General features: G+C 48.1%; 1 protein-coding gene across 1 annotated transcript; it reads left to right on the top strand.

The window, feature by feature from the left end:
• The first annotated feature begins 4,341 nt into the window (after window positions 1–4,341).
• Window positions 4,342–9,196, top strand: LOC144134799 (forkhead box protein L1-like). Its single transcript, XM_077667633.1, has 2 exons — window positions 4,342–4,502; window positions 7,630–9,196. The coding sequence occupies exon 2, from the start codon at window positions 7,640–7,642 to the stop codon at window positions 8,765–8,767; it is 1,128 nt and encodes a 375-aa protein (XP_077523759.1). The 5' UTR covers window positions 4,342–4,502; window positions 7,630–7,639; the 3' UTR covers window positions 8,768–9,196.
• The last annotated feature ends 10,622 nt before the right edge of the window (window positions 9,197–19,818 follow it).

A 19,818-nucleotide genomic window follows, 5' to 3' on the forward strand; every position in this document is an offset into this window, starting at 1 on the left:
AAATAAAATACGGCCGTGACTGGGTTCCGAACCCGTGGTGGCGGGAACAGATCAGCTTCGCTGGCCTCTGCACGGGAGCGCTATGCTTTCGTCGAAGCACGATCACGCCTCGTGTTAAAGTGCAACACACTCTCCCGCTGTGCATTGCACGTCGTCGTCTGCATCAACTAGTACTAGTATCGAACTAATAACGTCGCCAGACTTGCTGACGACTCAGCAAAGGGAAACCATGAGCTAACGAGTCTAAACACATGCTTTCGTACGTCTACTCGCTTTAGCTACCTTAAAACCCTACCAATATATATTTTTTTGATATTTTATTCAGCACACGAAGCTAACTATTCGTATTCGAAGATTCCTATTCGCACATCCTTATTCATAAATGATCGCAAATGCGTTCTCTTTTCTGATACTTTCAAGTTTTGGGTTTGTATACGTGTCTCACACAATGTACACACATTTATGCCCGCAGAGAAAATAAGTGAGTAATATATGGCTTGCTATGACTGTGTCAGGGACCAGAAATACCTTTTCTCTTGTGTTAGCCGTGTTTCTTCTTAAATGTCATTTTTTTGCTGTTAATGGTCGTCTACAATTACAGGACTGTTATCAACAAGCAAATAAAATCGGAACCATGAGCGAAAGCGATTTGCGCTCGCGATCGTACTTGTCTTGAACAAGATATCGACGCCCTTAACTGCCAGTAATCAGCAACAAGCTTGTATTTGGCAAAGAAAAACAACACTTTTCTTGAAAACACGAAAACACGGTGATGTTATATTTTCCCTTAGCGATGGAAAATTTTTGTTTGTCGTTAATGACGGAGACTCTTGACCTTGCCGTCCTTCCGACCCCATTACACATTTATTGCATTATGTTTTTTTTTACGCGGTGAACTCCCTACTGTCCACGAGCTATATGCAAAGCTCATCAAGCCTGAGTCACTTTGGGACGTTACCCCATAAACCGAACCAAACTATCAAGATTTTGTGACTGGAAGCTCTGAGGTTGAGATAACAAATGCGCGGATTAATATCAGCTGGCTGTCGTTAAAATGTTCCCCGGCGTTTTTGGATTGACACGTTTCGATTTCGGTTCTCGTGATTCGCGATTTCCTTATCGCCTGAGATGAAGGCGTATGCTTTTCTCCTTAAACCCTTGCATGAAGCAATATGTTTTGCACACCTTATTGTAACAGTTGACCTAATTTTAGCACACATGTATGCGGCCCGCAAGTGAGAGAGAACTGAATACAAATGTGCCTGTGGATTGGTCTGATTAATGAAGTGCAGACTTGTAAGCACTGGGGACAAGGTAGGGCGAATAAAATATCGGATTACGATGAAGACGGAGACACGAGTATGATGTAGCGCACACAAAAACAGCCGCAAATGCTCTTCAAGTGGCATGTCCAAACAGCTCGTGCACACAATTTTCACAGCGGCCCTTACCTGTCGTCCAGCACGTTGTGGCTCTGGCCAGGTACCAAGCATGATCGCTTGTGACAGAGGCCTCTCGCACAAGGGTGCCAGAGCGAGCCGCAGAAGCTGGCATTGGTCAGTCACGCTAAAACGTGGTCAACTTGTGCAGTGGTGGATTGAGAAATCGTTTGATCGACTGATTTAGTGATTGCTTAACTGAGTGAGTGAGGGAGTGAGTGAGTGAGTGAGTGAGTGAGGCCCCGAATGAATGAGCTACTGACAAATAGATACTTGATCGACTAGTTTTGCTACGTGCTGAGCTTGCGAACAGCTCTCGTACCAACTGTCAATCACTGTAAAATGTCCCCTTTTACCCATTTTGCCTTCATCACGCTTTGACACAAACCAAAAATGGCTGGTCACCCGGCCAAACGGTAAAATAAATGCGAGGGCATGGGTTTGTTCTCTTGAGTTCGAGTATTATTTTTGCTGTCTCTAACGCGCCTAGCAGCGCCCCATGTACTTTCGCTCTTCGCATTTCTCCCTGTTTGGCATTTCTTCGCGCATCGGTTCCAGGGTAAGCCATTGGTTAGCTTCTTCCTTGCGGGGCGCTGCCGCGCCGAGTCATCCGAGACAAGCACGCCGCTCTTCCCCTGACCTGAACATAAGCGTCTGACGAGGGATAAGTGTTCGGTGGCTCGTAAATCTGCGGCAATTGCGCGCCTCTGTCCCCGCGATGAATGCGCGCGGAATTCCGGGGGCCTGAATTAAAGGCCATCTGCGCGCGCACAGAGGTGGCGCCACGCGTTCCTCTGCCGCGGCGCATCAGCATACGTCAGGCGGTGTCACTCGTTGTTACATCGGTGCGCGCGAGCGTCCTCGTGACCGAATCGTCCACTTTGTGCGGTTTTTTGGAACGCGCCGAGACAAGCGTGACTAATCGAAAGCGCTTCCCCGAAAAGAAAGAAAGCTCAATGCGAAACTATGGCCCCCGCCAATTGTTTTTGTTTCGCTCGCTCTCGCGCGCTAGTTTATTCAGCGAGTGTGCGCCGGCCGGTGTTGAATCTCAAAATACAGGGTGCGCGATTGTAATGGGACAGAGCAGTGCCTTTGGGCTGCCACGGCCGGAGATATATACACGCACGCCTGCACGACGTCCCCCCCCCCCCCCCCCCCACTCCAGTGTCTCTTCGCTGGCTGTTTTTCGTCTAGTTTCTCATGTAGGGGGGTGGTTGGGGTGTACCCGCGCATCTCTATCAGCCCGTCGGCGCCGTATTTTCGTTGCCTGTAGCAACTCGGTGTCTCCGTATCTTTTGTGCGTGCACGGCTCCAACGGCTGTTTTCTTAGAGAGGGCCTTCCTCTCATTCTCTTTGGCTCTCCACACTGCGCGCGCTTCTCTCGTCTGCTTGTTTCTTGGCTCCCTTTTGGGTGCCCGGAGCAAATGCACGCAAAGAAAATGCGCGCGAAACGGGTGCGCATTGAGATGTGACACGTAACGAGCTACGTGCAGCCCCACTTTCCTGTCACAGCGCTGAGAAACAAAATGCTTCCAGGCTAAAATACAAGGACGCGCTCGGAGTACTTCGCACCGAGGAAGTATAGATGCAGATCGTCATCGTTTCACCTCTGAAAGAGAGAGAGAGGCACAAAGGAAAAGTTTAAAAGAAACAAAAAGGAAAAGAGGAGAACAGGAGCACGACTACGACGTCGCTGTTGCCTGCGTTGGAATGAGTCGTGGGCTGGTTAAAACATGTGCAAAGGGCAGTGTCGTTTTCCGGGAGTACGTCCCGTAAAATTCCGTCGGCTGATCTTCGAAATCGATACCCAGTATCCGACTACAAGACTACGACAACAGGCCCTCTGTTTACAAACATGGCCTATCCGTGACCTCTCTTCATAGATTGACGAATTTGTGGTTTTCTGCCGCTGCCCTGGCCCGCACGTCCCGCCCCTCAGCGACGCCAACGGCGCCGGGGCAACAGGATAACAGCCACATCGCTTGTGCTCGGACGTGCTGGTCGTGCAGCTCTCAAAGCGGAGTGGTTGTAAACAGAGCGAATCTCGAGTGCAGCGGGTCCATGTATCTCTTGCGCGTCCCATGTATCTCTTGCCCCGCATATCCTGTTCCAACAAATAGTTTACATATCTGTGCGTGGCGCCAGTTTTCGCTCGTGTCCCTCGTGCGGAATGAAGTTGTGAACCGCCGTTGCATGCCCCCCCCCCCCCCCCCCCCCCCTCTGAGGGACAGTTGTATTGAGTGTTTACTTGTTGCCGTGTAGTTAAAGAAAAAAAAGTATTACTCGCTTTCGTTTATTTTGGCTGATTTAGTTTATCGCGCCGGAGGACGGTAAAGCAACATATGGTTGACAAAGAGGGTAGACTGATAAAAGCCAATAGTAAACAAAACTCGCGCAGAGAAAGTTTCGAACAGAAAAGCAAAACGTTTAAAGCGCAGCATGCTAAGGCCAGCAGATCAAACTCCGTAACTGCAGCAAGGCCATTTGGCATATTGCGCAGTAGGCCGCTCAGCCGCCCATGGGCTGAGCGCCGGAACCGTCAAGTGCTCGCGCGCAAAAATGAGCTCGAGCGCAGCCCAGGCGGCCCAGGCCGCGGCCGCCGCCTCCACCGCGGGCGGCAGCGACATCTCTCGGTGCAGTCGACAAACGCCGGTGCCGAGGTGCCTGCTGATTCACGCCGACCGGGCGACCGGAACGAGGAGGCTCATAAAATGTATCTAAACATAAATATTCGTCGAGAGGGATGTGTTCGGAAGGAGGGGGACCTTTATTTTTCCTAGCCGCCCAGCATAAAGGAAGGAGAAGCGAAAACATTTATATTTCTCTATCGCGCTGAGAGAGGGCGCTGGGAGAGGAGGGGAGCGACTGTTTGTGTATGTAGTCCCTCTGTCGACGTTCAGATATATAAACTGCGCTGTTACGAAGAGGCCGGGTGGTTTTTAATCAGAAACGGTTCCGCCACGCCGCTGATCGGACTGCTCGCTCGCGCTCGTCTTGCCGCCAGTGCGCACTCGGCCGCCGGGCTCCGTCGTCTGTCCGCCTGCGTCGTCTGCTCAAGCCTGGGTGAGTAGATTGTGCAGAGGCCGGCCTGTCGCCAACACATCGTGCACACTTTTTCTTCGTCCCGTCGTTTCAAGTGATTCCAATCCGTGCCTTGCGCTGACAGGCATGCGTTTACGGACTGGTGAGCGTGTTAACCATCTCGCCACCGTCGTATGTGGACGTACGCCTTTTCTTTTTTGTTTTGTTTTACTTCGAGCGTAACCACCCCGAACTTCTCAAAGAAAGATGAACACGAAATGTGACATCGTGCTTTGGTATCTCACTGTGCGACATGAAAAAGAAGTCCATGCTCATATTCTATAGCTTGGGCTTCCTTCTCAAGTCACACCCATTTATGACGCGTCTCTTGGCCGTTTCAGTTGCCCGGCCTTTTGCAGTTGGAATCCCTTTTCTAGCAGTGTGTAAACGCGCTTTTCCCCGTGGTATGCAAGTACGATATTTGATGCATGTTGTTTACCCCCCCCCCCCCCCCCCCCCACTAAAATTCGCGTTAACCTCGCTAAAATTTGCTTTAGAACACTTGCGGATGCATGCCGCTGCGTCGTTACTACAATTCGGCCACTCAATGAAAGTGTGAGTTTCATCGAATGTGGTCCTTTATTGTGCAATAAAGAATGAGTAAGCTACTTGCAGCTGCTAACAGAGTATTTTTGTCTCCTACATTTCTGCTTATTTTTCTCTTGTGGTTGCGTACTTCGAGCTCATCTTGAAATATACATGCGAACCGAATACCACGACATCGCCCAATTACAGGGAGTTCTGTAAACGCGGTGACAGCAAATTTCTCTAATCTGCTGTAAAACACGGTTGTCGATCACACTTAAAACGTTTAGCGATATGTTCTCCATGCTGTTATTGCTAATGGAAGTAGGCGTACGAGACTCTTAAGACGTATAGGACCACTAGCGACGAATTGCAAGCGAAATTATATACACTTTCCAGCACTTTCTTAGATCACGAAACAATGGTAAACAATTGTATATATTTCCGCCTTGCCTCCAGTGTATGCACTTAAGCAGTTCAAAAGCAGCCGCACCATTTGCCCATTTCTGTCACTGTGCTAGGTAAGCGTATTTCGTTTGCCGGCGCCTGTCCGGGACACGAGAGCATGGCTGAAGCGGGAGTGTTAGCTTGCTCCTTGCACGTGACATTTGCGTTTTTGCGGTCATTCGAAGAAATAAAAAAAAGTGTGGGGGGGGGGGGGGGGGGGGGGGGCGAGGAGGGCAGCAGGGGAGTGAACAAGTGTTGTACTCAGCGAAAGTGCGGTTATTGTTCCGTCTGTGAATAACTGTGGTGATGGTTTTTTGCGCGGTGCGCGCGCGCAAAAGTGGCATCAATGACTCAGACGCGATGTAGGTGGCCGCACTGTAACGTCTGAATTGATTTTAGACGGGAACGGGTAAGTTAATGTGAGAATAAAAAGCTCAACATCTAAAGAGCTATCGACGCTTTATTAGCCGCCAACTGTATACTGAGCAACTTGTGAACACCGGTTTCAAATTCCCTCTTTTTGTACAGAGCAAAGCCTTGTTCGTTATAAAATGCTGGACAAGGAGCGCGTAGGACGGCGACAGACGTCTTCACTGACAGGCGCATCCACTCCTTGTGTAATTGTCACAGTATATACTCATGCTCCAGAACATTTAAAATGCACACGTGCCGACACGTAAACTATATTCAGGTTCGTCTTGCTAAAAGTTGCCGCGCGAAGAGTATACCCGTGCAGTCGGTCATCGCGTGAGCTGAGTGCGATTTGCAGGCATTTATGTGGAACCGGCGATTTCGAAAACATCGCTAGCGGCGCCACTGCGCCTTCTGGAACCGCCACGTGACCGTCAGCCATAGCTGTCGTCGAAAGTGCCGAAACATTCGGGCATTCGGCAGACTGGAGACGAGAACGTGCGCTTAAATCGCAATGGCGGAACGCTCCATCCCACGTGCCTACGTCACGCACTACCGCGCACTTTAACGTGCCGTCTTTTTCAGTATCGTGTTTTACTGCGGAAAATTATTTGTACGGCGGCCAATCTTCGCGACCGGCGCCGAATTATAGATTACGTCACAAGTTACCGCAGGAAAATATGGGCGAGACGGGAGCGTGCACCATGCGTAAAAAATGACTCGTAAAACAGAAGGTCTCAGTGAATCGCACGATGGCAACCTGTAACAAACATTACAGGGCTAATGTAAAGCTTATCTTACTATGCCCATCTGTCCATCTTTCTTCGGATAAATGTACATCTCCCCTGAAAAGTACTCATTGAAAAAAAAATACTATTTTCGTTGTCGGTAAAAATATCTGCTGGTAACGTGATCGACGCTATTGCGCTCTCAGAGAACTATAACAAGGCTGCTGTTTAACGAAAAATGAAGTGCGTAGATTGTAAAGTTGGTTGAAGCCTGTCCACGGCTATCCACGGCATGTTTTTTTTTCATTATCTGCAACATTCTTTCTGCTTAATTCATATGTCCACATCAACCACACATGTTCGAACAGCATCCTGCGCACGATATAGCAAAGAAGCCTAGGCATAAATCGCTACAAATTTGAGATGTCACTGTTATGCTACTCATTTCTGTCGAAAGGTTTTTCGGAAGTCACGTGTGGCTGCAAACTCAGTTGGAAAGTGTTAGAGGGTAAAACTTTATTAAACGCAATATAGTTAATTACATACGGCTACTACGGGAGCAGAAGCAGCAAAGACGGGGCAGGCGGCGGGAAGTCACTTTTTTTCCACGTGGGACTTAAATAAACAGATTCACAGCATAGACCAAAAACTGAGATCGAATTAAAATTAAATATGGTTGACAGCATCAACTTAACAAATGTAGTCAGGCGGAGGTGGCAGTGATGCTTCCTTTGGGACGAAAGGGGGGGGGGGCTTAACTAAAGCTGAAGTTTTGTTTTGTTTTTGTCCTTAGCTGACATTTTTTTCGGTTTTAAGATGAAGCATACCTGTCAGTCGCACAGGCAGAGCTCTTTCCCTTCTTCTCATGCGAAAGAAGGACGCAACACTTCTGAATGAGAGCATATAAGCTCAAGTGAATTCCTGTGTATCGCTTATCTTGCTGCGTGAGTTTCCGTTCTTGGTGCACTATGAGTACAAACATCTCGTTTCACTCGCAGGCATACCTGCATGAAGTCGTCAGCGGATTGCCAAGGGCTAGAACATGGAGGCGCGTGCAACTCCGACTTTTTCTACCCGCCTGGGTGCCTGGCCCCGGTGTCCGAAACCTTTCCGCACTGCCTCGCACCTCCGGAGCGAGGAGGCGGTTCCGTTCAATTCCCCATCAGCCCCTACTACCGGCCTGACGTCGGCGCCCTCTCTGACATCGCGAGTCTCGCCGTCGCCGAAGGGGCGATGAAGCCTCCGTACTCGTACATCGCCCTCATCACCATGGCCATCCGCAGCGCTCCAGAGCAGAAGATCACGCTCAACGGCATCTATAAGTTCATCATGGACCGGTTCCCCTTCTACCACCACAACAAGCAGGGCTGGCAGAACTCCATCCGGCACAACCTTTCCCTCAACGACTGCTTCGTCAAGCTTCCCCGCGAGAAAGGCAAACCCGGCAAGGGCCACTACTGGACGCTGGGCGCCGACTGCGAGTCCATGTTCGAGAATGGCAACTTCAGGCGCAGGAAGCGGAGGAAAAAGCAGCCCGCGCTCGAAATGGAGCGTCCCGACGCGGCAGTCCTGGCGAAGCACGACCGGCTGTTCGCCTCTGCAACAGGACGACCTTGTCACGAACTGATAGGCCTGCAGGCCGCCCCCGTCCAGCTGCCGCTGCCGCCGAGAGCGCTGCGAGCGCCCGAGGAGTTGGTGAAGCCCGGCCGCAGCCGCAGCCCGCCACCGGGGCCCGCCTACGAAGCGAGCAAAGCTGACGGGCAGTTCAACAGCTCCTTCACTATCGAAAACATAATGAAGCGGCCGTCGCCGGCCGCGTCCTCCCATACTGAGACCGACATGCCGCCACTGCTGCATGTTTCGCGACTGGCCGCGACCGCTGGATGTGGCGGATCGTTTTTCGTCCCTTTGCCCGCGTTCACCTTACCGCTGTACCTTGGAAAAAGCTGGTTTGTGGAGGGGGGTTTTGCCCAAATGCAGAGGCAGCCCGGCGTCTTCTGGTCGCCGCTGAGTAGGCCCGAAGCGCTCACGAGCAACAAGCTCTTGCTCGTGTCTCCAGATAGCCAGGCAGGCTGTGATGCTTTCCCGCCACTTTTGCAAACTGACCTGGGTGAAAAAAGAAGGGTCACGCCTTGATGTATGACATGTGTGCTCTCTAGCAAGTTTTCAATTGTACTTTTAAGTTGCCCTTTATGGCTTTCTGGAGGTACGTGCTCATCCGCAATAAAATTGACTTATAATCCAGAGCTAAAAGTGTGTCAGCTTTGGCACGTGTGCGTCTGTTTGTCTTTCAAGACATCGCAGACATAAAGAACGGTGCGGTATTGCCGACGCTTCAAGGAATGGTGTGGAAGGCAAAGTGGAAAATGTCAGGCATTAATGCTTTCAAGAGTGAAGGAAAGAGGCCGATGCAAGTCGAATAAACCAGCGGCCGATTCAAGCTCCTGGCCCCAACTGTCTACTTTGTCGTATGAATACACACGGTTATACATAGTAAATGCGTAATACATTTGAGCATAAAAATACTTGTGCACAGACACAACTGAACTGTGGCGAATCTCGGGCCAATGCATGCAGTTCTCGCAGTCTTGTGCCAGGACAGTCTCTAGAGTCATCGAGCGGTCTCCACCTCTAGATAATCTCGAAAGCATAGCCGATCTATAATTGTCGGGTTAATACTACAGGAGGTTAATACTCCTCGTTCAACAGCACGCTACTGCGCTAGCAATTCTGACTGTAGCGCGTGTCGGGCAAATTCCCACACCTGTGACCTGTGTTGGGAGTGGGCTACGAGGCGGCGCCACTTTCGTTTCCACTGGCTCGCCTCGAGAATAAAAAAATAGGTTGTGGTTAGACGCAGTTAAACCGAGTAGACTTGCGAAAGCAGGTATTCATCCTTAAACTGAAGGGGGCCCTTCAGCTACGCCTTAAAGGTATCACGCGATATATTTAGTGTCTTAACGCCCATATATGAACATCCGATCATTCTCTACTTAACATTCATGAATGGCGGCGAGTCCTCATACCACTACCAGCGCAGTGGTGCAGCAGTTAAGCGACGCCCCTCTGCACTGGCAGGTGGCTGTTTATATCGCAGCCACCGGTAGGGATTGTACGACCCATTTTGTTGTTTCTCTGCAACCTCTCGCGCAGCTGACGCAAGCCCGAGTACTCGAGCTTACCCGAGTAACTCGCGTAAGCTCGGGTAGTAACTCGGGTTGCAAGGCAACGGCACAAGATCGTACGTACGTGCGGTGACAAGGTTCTTGGTCAGTGTTGGCCAGCGTACGAGTGCTTTCGCCCTAGAAGCAAGGACGAAAGTAGGTGTTTAGCTGTCACTTCCAAGCTCGAACGAATGAATTTACGCAGGTGATACAAAAAGACATGTGCGCGTCCGCTCTGGGCATGTGCGCTTTGGCATGACAGATTTTTTTTGCGATAGGTGATATTATTGGCACTGCGGCAAGTAATGGTAACGAGAGGCAAAGTGAAGCGAAAGAGATGGGAGATAACTGATCCGCTCCTTCTATCCCCTCCCCCGAGGTGGCTGCTTAGCAAATAATTACTGTGCCCCTGGCCGAAAATCACGTACCTTTCAGCCTCGGAGGTCTCATCCCTTTTGAGGGGGGAAGGGGGGGGGGCGGAATCCAGAATTTTTGCAGCTTACCAGAAAGCTGAAGTAGTTGAAGTTGAAGAGAAGAAAGCTGAAGAGTAATGGCTAGTAAATCGTAATTATTTCTTCAATTGATCTTTTGAAGAAATAAATAAAATTTAGTGATCAATCATTCTGCTGACTGAGTCATTCAAGTGAATAAGCGTAGGTCAAACAAGCTAGCGCAGCGGCTTTTTACATTCCTTCTTTGGACTGTAAGTGGTCCGTACGCTGTACTGCTGTTGTATCCTCCACAACGACTGAAAGTGTTGCTATTGAGGCGGCTTTATGGAAGTTAGGGTCTTGTCCGGCTCAACCTGTTGTCATCCTAACTGATTCAAAATCTGCCCTTCAGAGGTTAGAGCGCGGATTCCCTACTGACGCCTTGTCTCTAAGCTCTCTGCGCTTGGTGCAGAATCTGCACAGCAGAGGCTTTACTCTACATTTCCAGTGGGTGCCCTCTCACATAGGAGTCAACGGTAATGAGGTGGCAGACAGTCTCGCCTATAAAGCTCTCTCAAGGATTCCATCAAAAAAAGTACTTCAAGATGGGAAAAGTCTCTGCAGGAAAACGGTGCTCGATCACTTCAGTACCCTGTGGAGTGCGTCCCACAAGCCATGTGTGACCAAGGGACTGAGATGATCTCAGGCGACCCTTCTACATCGAATTCACACGGCCTCTGCTCGCACTCCTGCATGGATGCATAAGACCGGCATAGCATCGTCTCCGCTCTGCTCTTTATGTGGTGTGTGCGGGGATATCGAACATTATATTATGTACTGCCCAAAGTACAACGCGGAAAGGCATGTGATGTTCGCTTCCTTCAAGAAGACAGGAACCCGTCACAGCACAGTGCAGGACATTGTCTACCCGAGTGGAAACCAGACATGCAGAAGGGAGGCTGCACGCCTTCTTTTAACATTTCTGCAGAACACGGACCTTGTTTTTAAATGGTGACAGCAGGAACGGACTATGGCCTACTGTGATTGAATGTGTGCGTAGATGGTGTCTTCCGGAGTGGACTACTTTATACTGTGAGTGAATGTGTGTATGGAGTGTGGCACTACAATGGCCTATGTTCTAGTGTGACTGAGTATGTGCACAGATGGTGTCTTCTGGAGTGGACTGTGATGTGAACTGTGTGGATTGATTGTGTGCATAGATGGTGACTGTGGTAGAGAATGTGTGCTATTATAAGAGACTGTGCGCTTAGCGGGGTAGATGCGGCATTGTTAATATCGAAGGGACACTGCGGTGGAGCAATTGCCGGCAGACAAAGTAAGGCTAACCCCACCTGTAGCATTCAACACCTCAACCTCAAGAGTAATGAAGAGCCTGCAGGCTGATCCATGCTACACCTGCATTACACTATACACTGCGTGAAATTTAGCAGGGTATTCCTTCATGCAGCAAGTATACTCGACGGACCTCCAATACGGGCCAATGCATTCTTCGAGGCTATAAGCTACGCTTGCCAATACGTGGGTGCTCCTCTGTTATCCGGGGGAACATAGGCTTGCATTAGTGAGGCGGGCTTCCGCTGGAGCTGATGCATTATAGCTCATGAGCTGTTTGAAATAAACACCACTCAATGCTCACGCTACACGCCCCTCAATGCACACAAGCACCAGCACATCCAACTGAGGCTACCTTTAGAATATATTCCGGGCCATCAGGGTACTGAAGAGGACAATGAACGGGCACATGCCCATACTCGCGAAACGCAGATACCGAGAAACCCTATAAGTTGGCCCCACATTGATGACCCCAGAGAAGAATGCGCCAACCACCGCGAGTTGCAAAGGATCCGATTACAAGCTATTCGCGACGACTGCTGTCATCTATCCTCTCCCTAGCACGGTCTTTAACGACTCTACGCAAACAGACATTCGCCAAGCTCAGACGCACTCCTCACAGTGTGGCATGTTCCACCATTACATAAACAAACGTCCGGGGAACCCGCACTTCCAAGATTGCGAGTATTACCAGGAATTCGGGGCAGCTTCCAGCCAGCGCCGCTGAGCCTGGCGGCTTATCACGTTCTGCTCTGCAGCCACTTGGTCACTCTCTTTCTTACGCTACGGACGATGTTAAAGCGAGCGCTATATTTGTGTGTAGGTTTTTGTGTGGCTTTTAGCCTAAGAGGACATCCAGTTCTTTCTGGAAAATAAAGATGCATTGTATTTTTAGGTGTTCAAAGCCATGCGTCACGTGGTGGCAGCCAAAGGAACTAGAAGTGCTTGTCTACAATTCATGCTAATCTCAGGAATGAAAGATATAGTGGAAATACCCTTGGGCCACCCGATCACCTTATTATCCCCTCAATACCCTCCTACTGTCAGTCAACCTTCAGGCAACCAAAGGGGCCTGAAGGGACAGGTAGACTTTGAAAAAAGGTACTCGGCAAAGCACCATTTTCACACTCTGCAGAGTAAGGTAATAGAGAAATTCGTAGAATATAACCATCCTCTATATATAACCTTCATGGATTACGGGAAAGAACATGATTCAGTAGAAACCTCAGCAGTCACGCAGACAGTGCGTAACCAGGGTGTAGCAGAGGCATACGTACAGATGCTGGAAAATATCCATAGGAACTGCACAACGACCATAGCTCTGCAGCCGCCGTGGTGGCTCAGGGGTAATGGTGCTCGGCAGCTGACCCGAAAGACTTGGGTTGGATCCCGGCCGCCGCGGTCTCATTTAGATGGAGGCGAAATGCTAGTTTTTTTAACTGTGTGATATCATTGCACGTTACAGAACCCCAGGTGGTCGAAATTATCCGGACCCTCCACTACAGCATCCCTCATTGCCTGAGCCGCATTGGGACGTCAAGCCATAAACCAAACCATAGCTCTCCACAGGTCTTTGAAGTGAAAAAATTCCTAATCTGGATGAATGTCAAGCAGGGAGACACCATATCTCCACTATTATTGACAGCGTTTTTACAGAAGGTGTTCAGAGAACTGGGTTGAGATGAACTGAGTATAAAAAAATTGGCAGTGGCTTAGCTCGGCCATGCCAGGATATACGTAGCGAGAGGTACGTTTCCCTGACTGAGCTTGGTGTGGTCACTGTATGTTTAGCTATGAGGGACATTGGGCTCCATCTCAGCGGCTATGCGCCGTCTATTATGCTCGGCAGTCCGGCATCTCCGTTTGGCAAGCCGTTCCTCTCTCGGTTCGGGCTTCTCCGCTGCTTTCTTCACCTTCTTAAGCTCATTCTCTCTTTCTTGAGTAGCCAAGTGCCGGGCGACCACCTCAGGATCGGAAGAGTTAATCTTCTCGTGTCTACACCGCCGTTTAGCAGCGGCTGGACTCTCCTTATCTGCATGCATGTCAAACGCTGTGATACAGCCGCCCACTATAACTCCGCCTTTTATACGCAATGCTGCGCATGCGACACGCGGTTCGGGTGATAGAGCGGCGTGCAGCGAGGTGGCGACGAAGCGCGCGGAGCACCTGCTGCTCCTCTCCGGTTGCCATGGTAACGGCGCATGCGCACAACTTTCCTCTCCCAGCCGCCGCGAAATGCTCGACTGGCATCCCCGTGTAGCTCTCGCTACAAAAGTTAGTGGAGAATACTTTAGTAGTTTCCGAACTCCTGATAACATTGTCCTGCTAAGTAACTCGAGGAGTGAGTTGCAGATCCCAAATAAGCGCCTTAACAGACAAAGTAGAACGGTGAGCTCAACCCTTTGAGACGCCAATTTTTTGTTTCCATCAAAAATAAATATCATTCCTCCCAAACAGTATATTCAGGCCTTAAGAAAAGCAAACTGTTTTCAAGCGCAAAACACAAGCGAGTAAATTTTTGCTGGGATGTGCAAAATTTTGTAGAAAGTCTCATAATTCATGAAAATAAACACATCAAAATGTCGTCACTTATCAAGTAAACATCCGAAGGCTCCTGGAATTAATATTTATTTCGAATTATCACATTACCCTTGAAATTGAGAAAAATCAATAATGCTACTACTGGTGGCAAAATGTGTCGGCATAATAATGGCGGACGACGTGCTACCCACTTTCATTATGTGGCGTGTTTAAAATTCTAGGTGTATGTGTTTCCGCATGTGAATTTTATGTGTGTGTGTGTCATTTGATCCTTATCCTCATCTGGAATGGCCAACCAGGTATGTTACGGGGCCAGCATTTACAGTGTTTATAAAAGGGTGCCTCCTTCTCCCCTTTAAGAAAGCTAAATTTCACATATAGTTCTGTTGTCATGAATGGAGTCAGAATACAGCTGCTGTGAATTTTGCGTGTGAATGTGATTTTCTTGCATTGACGGCAGCGAAACGCACGGAAACGTACAAACCTCTACTCAATGTTAATTCATTCATAGAGTTGCTGTTTTCCCTACCTTAGTAACAAGAGTTTTCATATAGGGTCCTAAGAAGGATTATCATTTTGGTGCATTATTTTGAAAAAAGAGGTCACAAAACGAGACATTTGTTTGCCTCATATATGCAGCCCTTCTAGGGCTTTTTAAATTCACATACACTCCCTGTATGAAGCTGAAAAGTGGGCATAGCCTAAGCAAAGATCTTCAAGCAGTGAGGTTTGCGACTAAGTCATTTTAACATAAGGTATGCCTAAATGAAACTTTGCCAGTTTGAAAACCAAACAGGCAATGAAATAAGCTTTACTTTGCAGAAGATGTTGCTAATAACAACAGCTAGCAAGGTCAAAAATTTTATACATGACAAATCGAGCGGAAAATGCTCACTTTTACCTGCTTTTTTGGTAACCAGAATCACTGTTACGATCTCTCATTTTATTTTCTGCTCAGAAAAGAGTCTTAAACATTACTGTAAAGCTATATGAGAGGATATACGCATGTATGCCCTACACACACTTATATGCTTATTTTTTATTTCATTGTCTTTTACAACAACACAGCTTTCACCTTGTAAATATATTTCTACAAATTTTGCTTGAGATATACCACTATGCATGGTCAGTGCAACCTGTTTCCATGAATATATGAAGTATTCTTTCCCAACCTCAACCAGGAGCCGTCCAGATGTAAGCCAGTTTACCAACTCCCACATCATGCTATGTTTACACTCAAGGTAAAAGACATGTATGGCCTTTTACTAAGTGCTAAGCAACCACTTTGTTTTCATTCACATGGGCACTTTCAGAATTTTTTGGAGTTGTACAGATAACATGCCAGCTTGTTTCTACATATGTCATCATTGACTGGCTCTGAGCGCGACTTTCCAGGCATATTTGCACTGCTGCATTCTATCTTGTCAATTGTCATTGCAATATGAGCTAAGGAATGACTGCTAAAATAAAACTGATCGCCCGATGTCACTGCAAAAAACAAAGCTGTGCATTTCAGCGCAGTGATAGGTGGTTTAGCCCCTTTAATTGTCACCACACTGTGCTATTCCAATTTTGTTTTTTCTAACGGACCGGATAACATTACAGAGAGAATGCAGTGCTGTTGCACGGTCACTCATCTGTGAAATGCACGACTTCTGCAGTTACAACTGATCTTACATATTCGAAATTACTGGGAATGTCATAATTTTCTTGCGTATTTGGGTTCGTATTCGACAGCAGAGTACTAAAATATGAAATTTTTAATACATGTACAATTCAGATACACACTACATATATCGACGAATAGATGTCTTCTGCAATAACAGTTAAGTGGGGAGACAGCAAGGAGGCCTGTTTACTTGACATTGTTACTGTCAACTAAAGTGTGCATGGATTAATGAAAAAGCTACAAAATAAAGGCAATTAAAACACATGCAAAGAGACTGCAGTGTGCTAGTTTGAATAACTGATGATTTAACTTGTGCCTGGTTTCAGCTATGTGAATTTTCCTGTTATAATTACAAACGATCGAAAATGTACTGCTAACCTATAGCTTGTTCTAGTCACGTATCCATGGCTCCGAGAATTCGTGATACGAATCGCGTCGTCGTTCTGAAATCGTTATTGCATGTTAGGGTATAGCGCAACTTTCAATAGGGGCACTCTTCAAATATTGGGAGGCAAAAACCTTAGATCGTAGTTAGAACGGTTGCATATATGGGTGGTCTTCAGCGGAGTCTAGCCGACTAGCGGTCGAACGAGTTTTGTCACGATCGCGCTGTGATGCCTTTTATCACTTTCTGAAGTAGAAATAGCGCAAACGTCAATCGTTTCCCGCGACGCTGTTTTAGAACCTCGCCTGCGGTGTTGCAAGGTTTGTTGCGACTTCGTTCGTGGACGTCAGAATTGGCCGCGCCGAGATTCATGGCTATCACAGCCGATCGCGGTTTTACCTGCTACGAAAAATCTCACAGCTAAACATGTCTCGGGTGAGCCACCATATCAATGTGTGTGCATTCGTACGGCAAGATATCTTCGTGTTTTGCTACGGCACATGCCTGTGCTGCCGCACGGGCGGCACTGACGAGCGCGCCATTCAGAACGCCGGAGTCGTCCGCTCGGTTGCATGGAGCAAACGATCGTACAACACCTCGTCCGCAACGCACCTTCACGCGCCCGTGCGCATGGTCGCAAGGGCGCGTGAGCGTGCGGAAAAAAAGTGATCGTGCAGCGCCCTTTAACCTCTGCACCTCTGCGCCAAAAGCGGTATGGGTGCTCCCAATGATCTATGAATGTGAAGTCGAGAATGACCAATTCCGCATATATGGTCACTAATACATTAACGCTATCCCGTCATACCCTTAAGGTGGAGAATAAGTGTGCCCTCTATTTTTTTCCATCTTGAAACTGAACCCGAACCAGAGTAACTCAAAGGAACCGTTCCGAACCGGTTCGCGACTCAGTTCAGCACCAATTTTCGGGCAACACGGCATGTTTTTCTTTGTTTCTTTGTTTCTTTCTTTCAAACAAAATTTGATGTGCCACCGCTTAGGCTTAGCCACCATTAAGCGCTCTACGCTAGGCAGTTCGAAAATGGCACCCATTCTATGCTACAACAAAACTGAGATAAATCAGGTGCCTAGGAAATAACCCTAATTGGCGCTTCTGTAACGCACTTTCGGCAATTATACAGTGTTGTACGCCAGACTGATGTGAAATCTTGACTTTATTAGTTTCCCCCTTTCACATGTTTGCAGACAGTTTCAATCTAATTGCTAGCTCTGCTCTAACTCATAAAGCACAGAATACGAATAGCTTCCATTTCTTTTTGTCACATGCCATAAGTATGTGAAACATAGGTGCAAAGACCCAATCACGTTTTTCAATATTTACTTTCGGAGTCATTCTTTGTCTCAGCCAGCAGATACAAAATAAGACCCGTCGCGATGGTTCCGTGACTAGCGCTCGGCTACTTATCCCATTGTCGTGGGCTCGATCTCGACAGCGGCGGCCCTAATTCGATGGCGGCGAAATGGAAAAACGCGTGTGTGCTTTGCGATGACAGCACATGTTGAGCCCCTGCGGGTCTAAGGTAATATGGAGCCTTCCACTCTATACAGCCTTCCGAATAGCCTCCGTGCCACTTCGAAAAGTTAAACTCCATGTATTATTGCTAAACGGCTGCTTAAATTGGTACAGTTTTTCTTAACCAACATAATCAAAAAACGGCGGGCTTGCGGCAGCTGTAGAGAGAGAAAAAAATTAAATAACGATTACACAAAGGGCTAGCGCGAAAATGCATGCGCTCGCTGCCATGCTATAACTATTACGCACGGGAAGATGCTACTGCAACGAAATATAACCGCGATGAAGTGATTTTGTGCCAGGCCGATGCGCTGAAATGGTCCTGCCAATAAAGAAGAAAAAGAGGCGAATCGCTGCGGGCAGCTTCGTCACGCTGTTTTCGAACTGCTGGGTATTGAAGTCTCTGTCGGGCGGCTTAAATCTGCCTCTCGCTGTCACACTTCGGGTTCTTGGTGTCTGAGACGAGAGTGTTATGCTTGTTGGCGTTCTTTCTTATAGAACGCTTGGGGCGACGGCATACGGGAAGCATTCATAGCAATCCGCCTCGACTGAGTGAGGAAACCGCATGTATCAGAGCAAAACTATAGCACGACCATATTCAGAAAAGACAGATGAACACTTAGTCGCCTATTAAGCGCAGCTGCCAGGAAGGGGTGACTTCCGGTTTTGAGAGGTAAAAACCCTGAAACAAGTTGGTGGGCAAAATGTGCCCGAGAGGTTTGCCAGATTCCATCAACGGGGCAATTAATTCTGCCGACGCATAGCGTCGCTTTCAGAGCGCCCCAGAAAAGTCACAAAAATTCTATGCAGCCCATGTGTCGTCTTCCTTGCACAGTGCTGCGCTTGCAACAGCGTCGCAACTCAACACCGTAGCGAAACGAATGTGTTGCACATTTGCGTCCATGAAGACAACGATGTGCTGCTCCAAACTCATCCAAGCCTGCAATTTTTATCATAGTCTTTGTACCGGAATAAAAGAGGGCGGTGTCATCAGAATAGGCCAAAATCTTAAATTCACACTGCAACAGCGCGAGGCCACGAGGGTTTGAAGATACTGAGCTATAGGAGCTCGAGATTTATAAAGCGAATTACAAAGACGATTTGGAAGAGGTATTTAAGAAAAGTATGTTTGGTAAGCTCTTGGTAGTTAGGCGGAGCCACTGTTCCCTTGAGGCTCTTGTTGGATAGGCATGGACGGTTGAGGTGGTCATGCACATTCTCATACCATGTGGTAGAGGCTTCAGGTGGCCTGCGCTGTAGTTGCATGTTGGAGGTCTGCCGATGCGGTGTCTGGCAAGTCGGTTTTGGGGAAAAGTGTCTGTCTGTAGCTGCCGATGCACAACAGCTTCCTCTCTCAACAGTGTGCGGTAAGGTAGAGTACGCGAGCAGCGGTCCTGACAGAGCCTGCTTAAGTACTCGGTGTAGGGAAAATTCCTGACTGACAAGCCTGTAGGGAGACCTAATACTCCCGCGAGGGGTCTCTGAAACTGCTGAAGCTGGAGGGTTTTGTAGATGTGAAATCCGAAATCTTTTCATGTTATGTCTCTCGTCAGATAGATTATAGAGTTTACGCAGCCGATTCGACTTCATTTTGAGTTCATTTGATTTTCAGGCTGTTGCCGTAAATCTCTATAACTTTTTCCGCGGACAGTAAATTAAATTGAATAAAAGGAAACAACTCGCATAAAACAAATTTTGCATCTTTCATTTCTTTTTATTTTGTATACAAATGTCATTTAAAAAAGGGAACAGCACGAGGTTGATTAACAACCCATCTACGTTCAGAAAGTTTTTTTCCTGAACCCGATTGAACTGGTTCGAACTGGTTCGACCCGGAACCAGATGTCATTCGAGAATCGAACCTGGAACTGAACCCAAAAGGCGTGAACCCGAACCCGAACCAAAGCCAAACCAAACCCGAAAGAATTCCAGTTCGGCAGCCTGTAGTGACCAAGAGAGTGTAGCAGATAAGAGAATAAAAGTATGGTGGAGTGCATTAGGCAGGTACCCCCATGTAATGAACATCATTCCTCTATGTCTCAAGAGGAAATTACGCAGCTATTGTAGCTTGGCAGCACTCATCTACGGTGCATAGGCTTGGCGTCTAAGGAAT

This window comes from Amblyomma americanum, chromosome 1 (assembly GCF_052857255.1).
Source record: "Amblyomma americanum isolate KBUSLIRL-KWMA chromosome 1, ASM5285725v1, whole genome shotgun sequence".
Classification (NCBI taxonomy): Eukaryota; Metazoa; Arthropoda; class Arachnida; order Ixodida; family Ixodidae; genus Amblyomma; species Amblyomma americanum.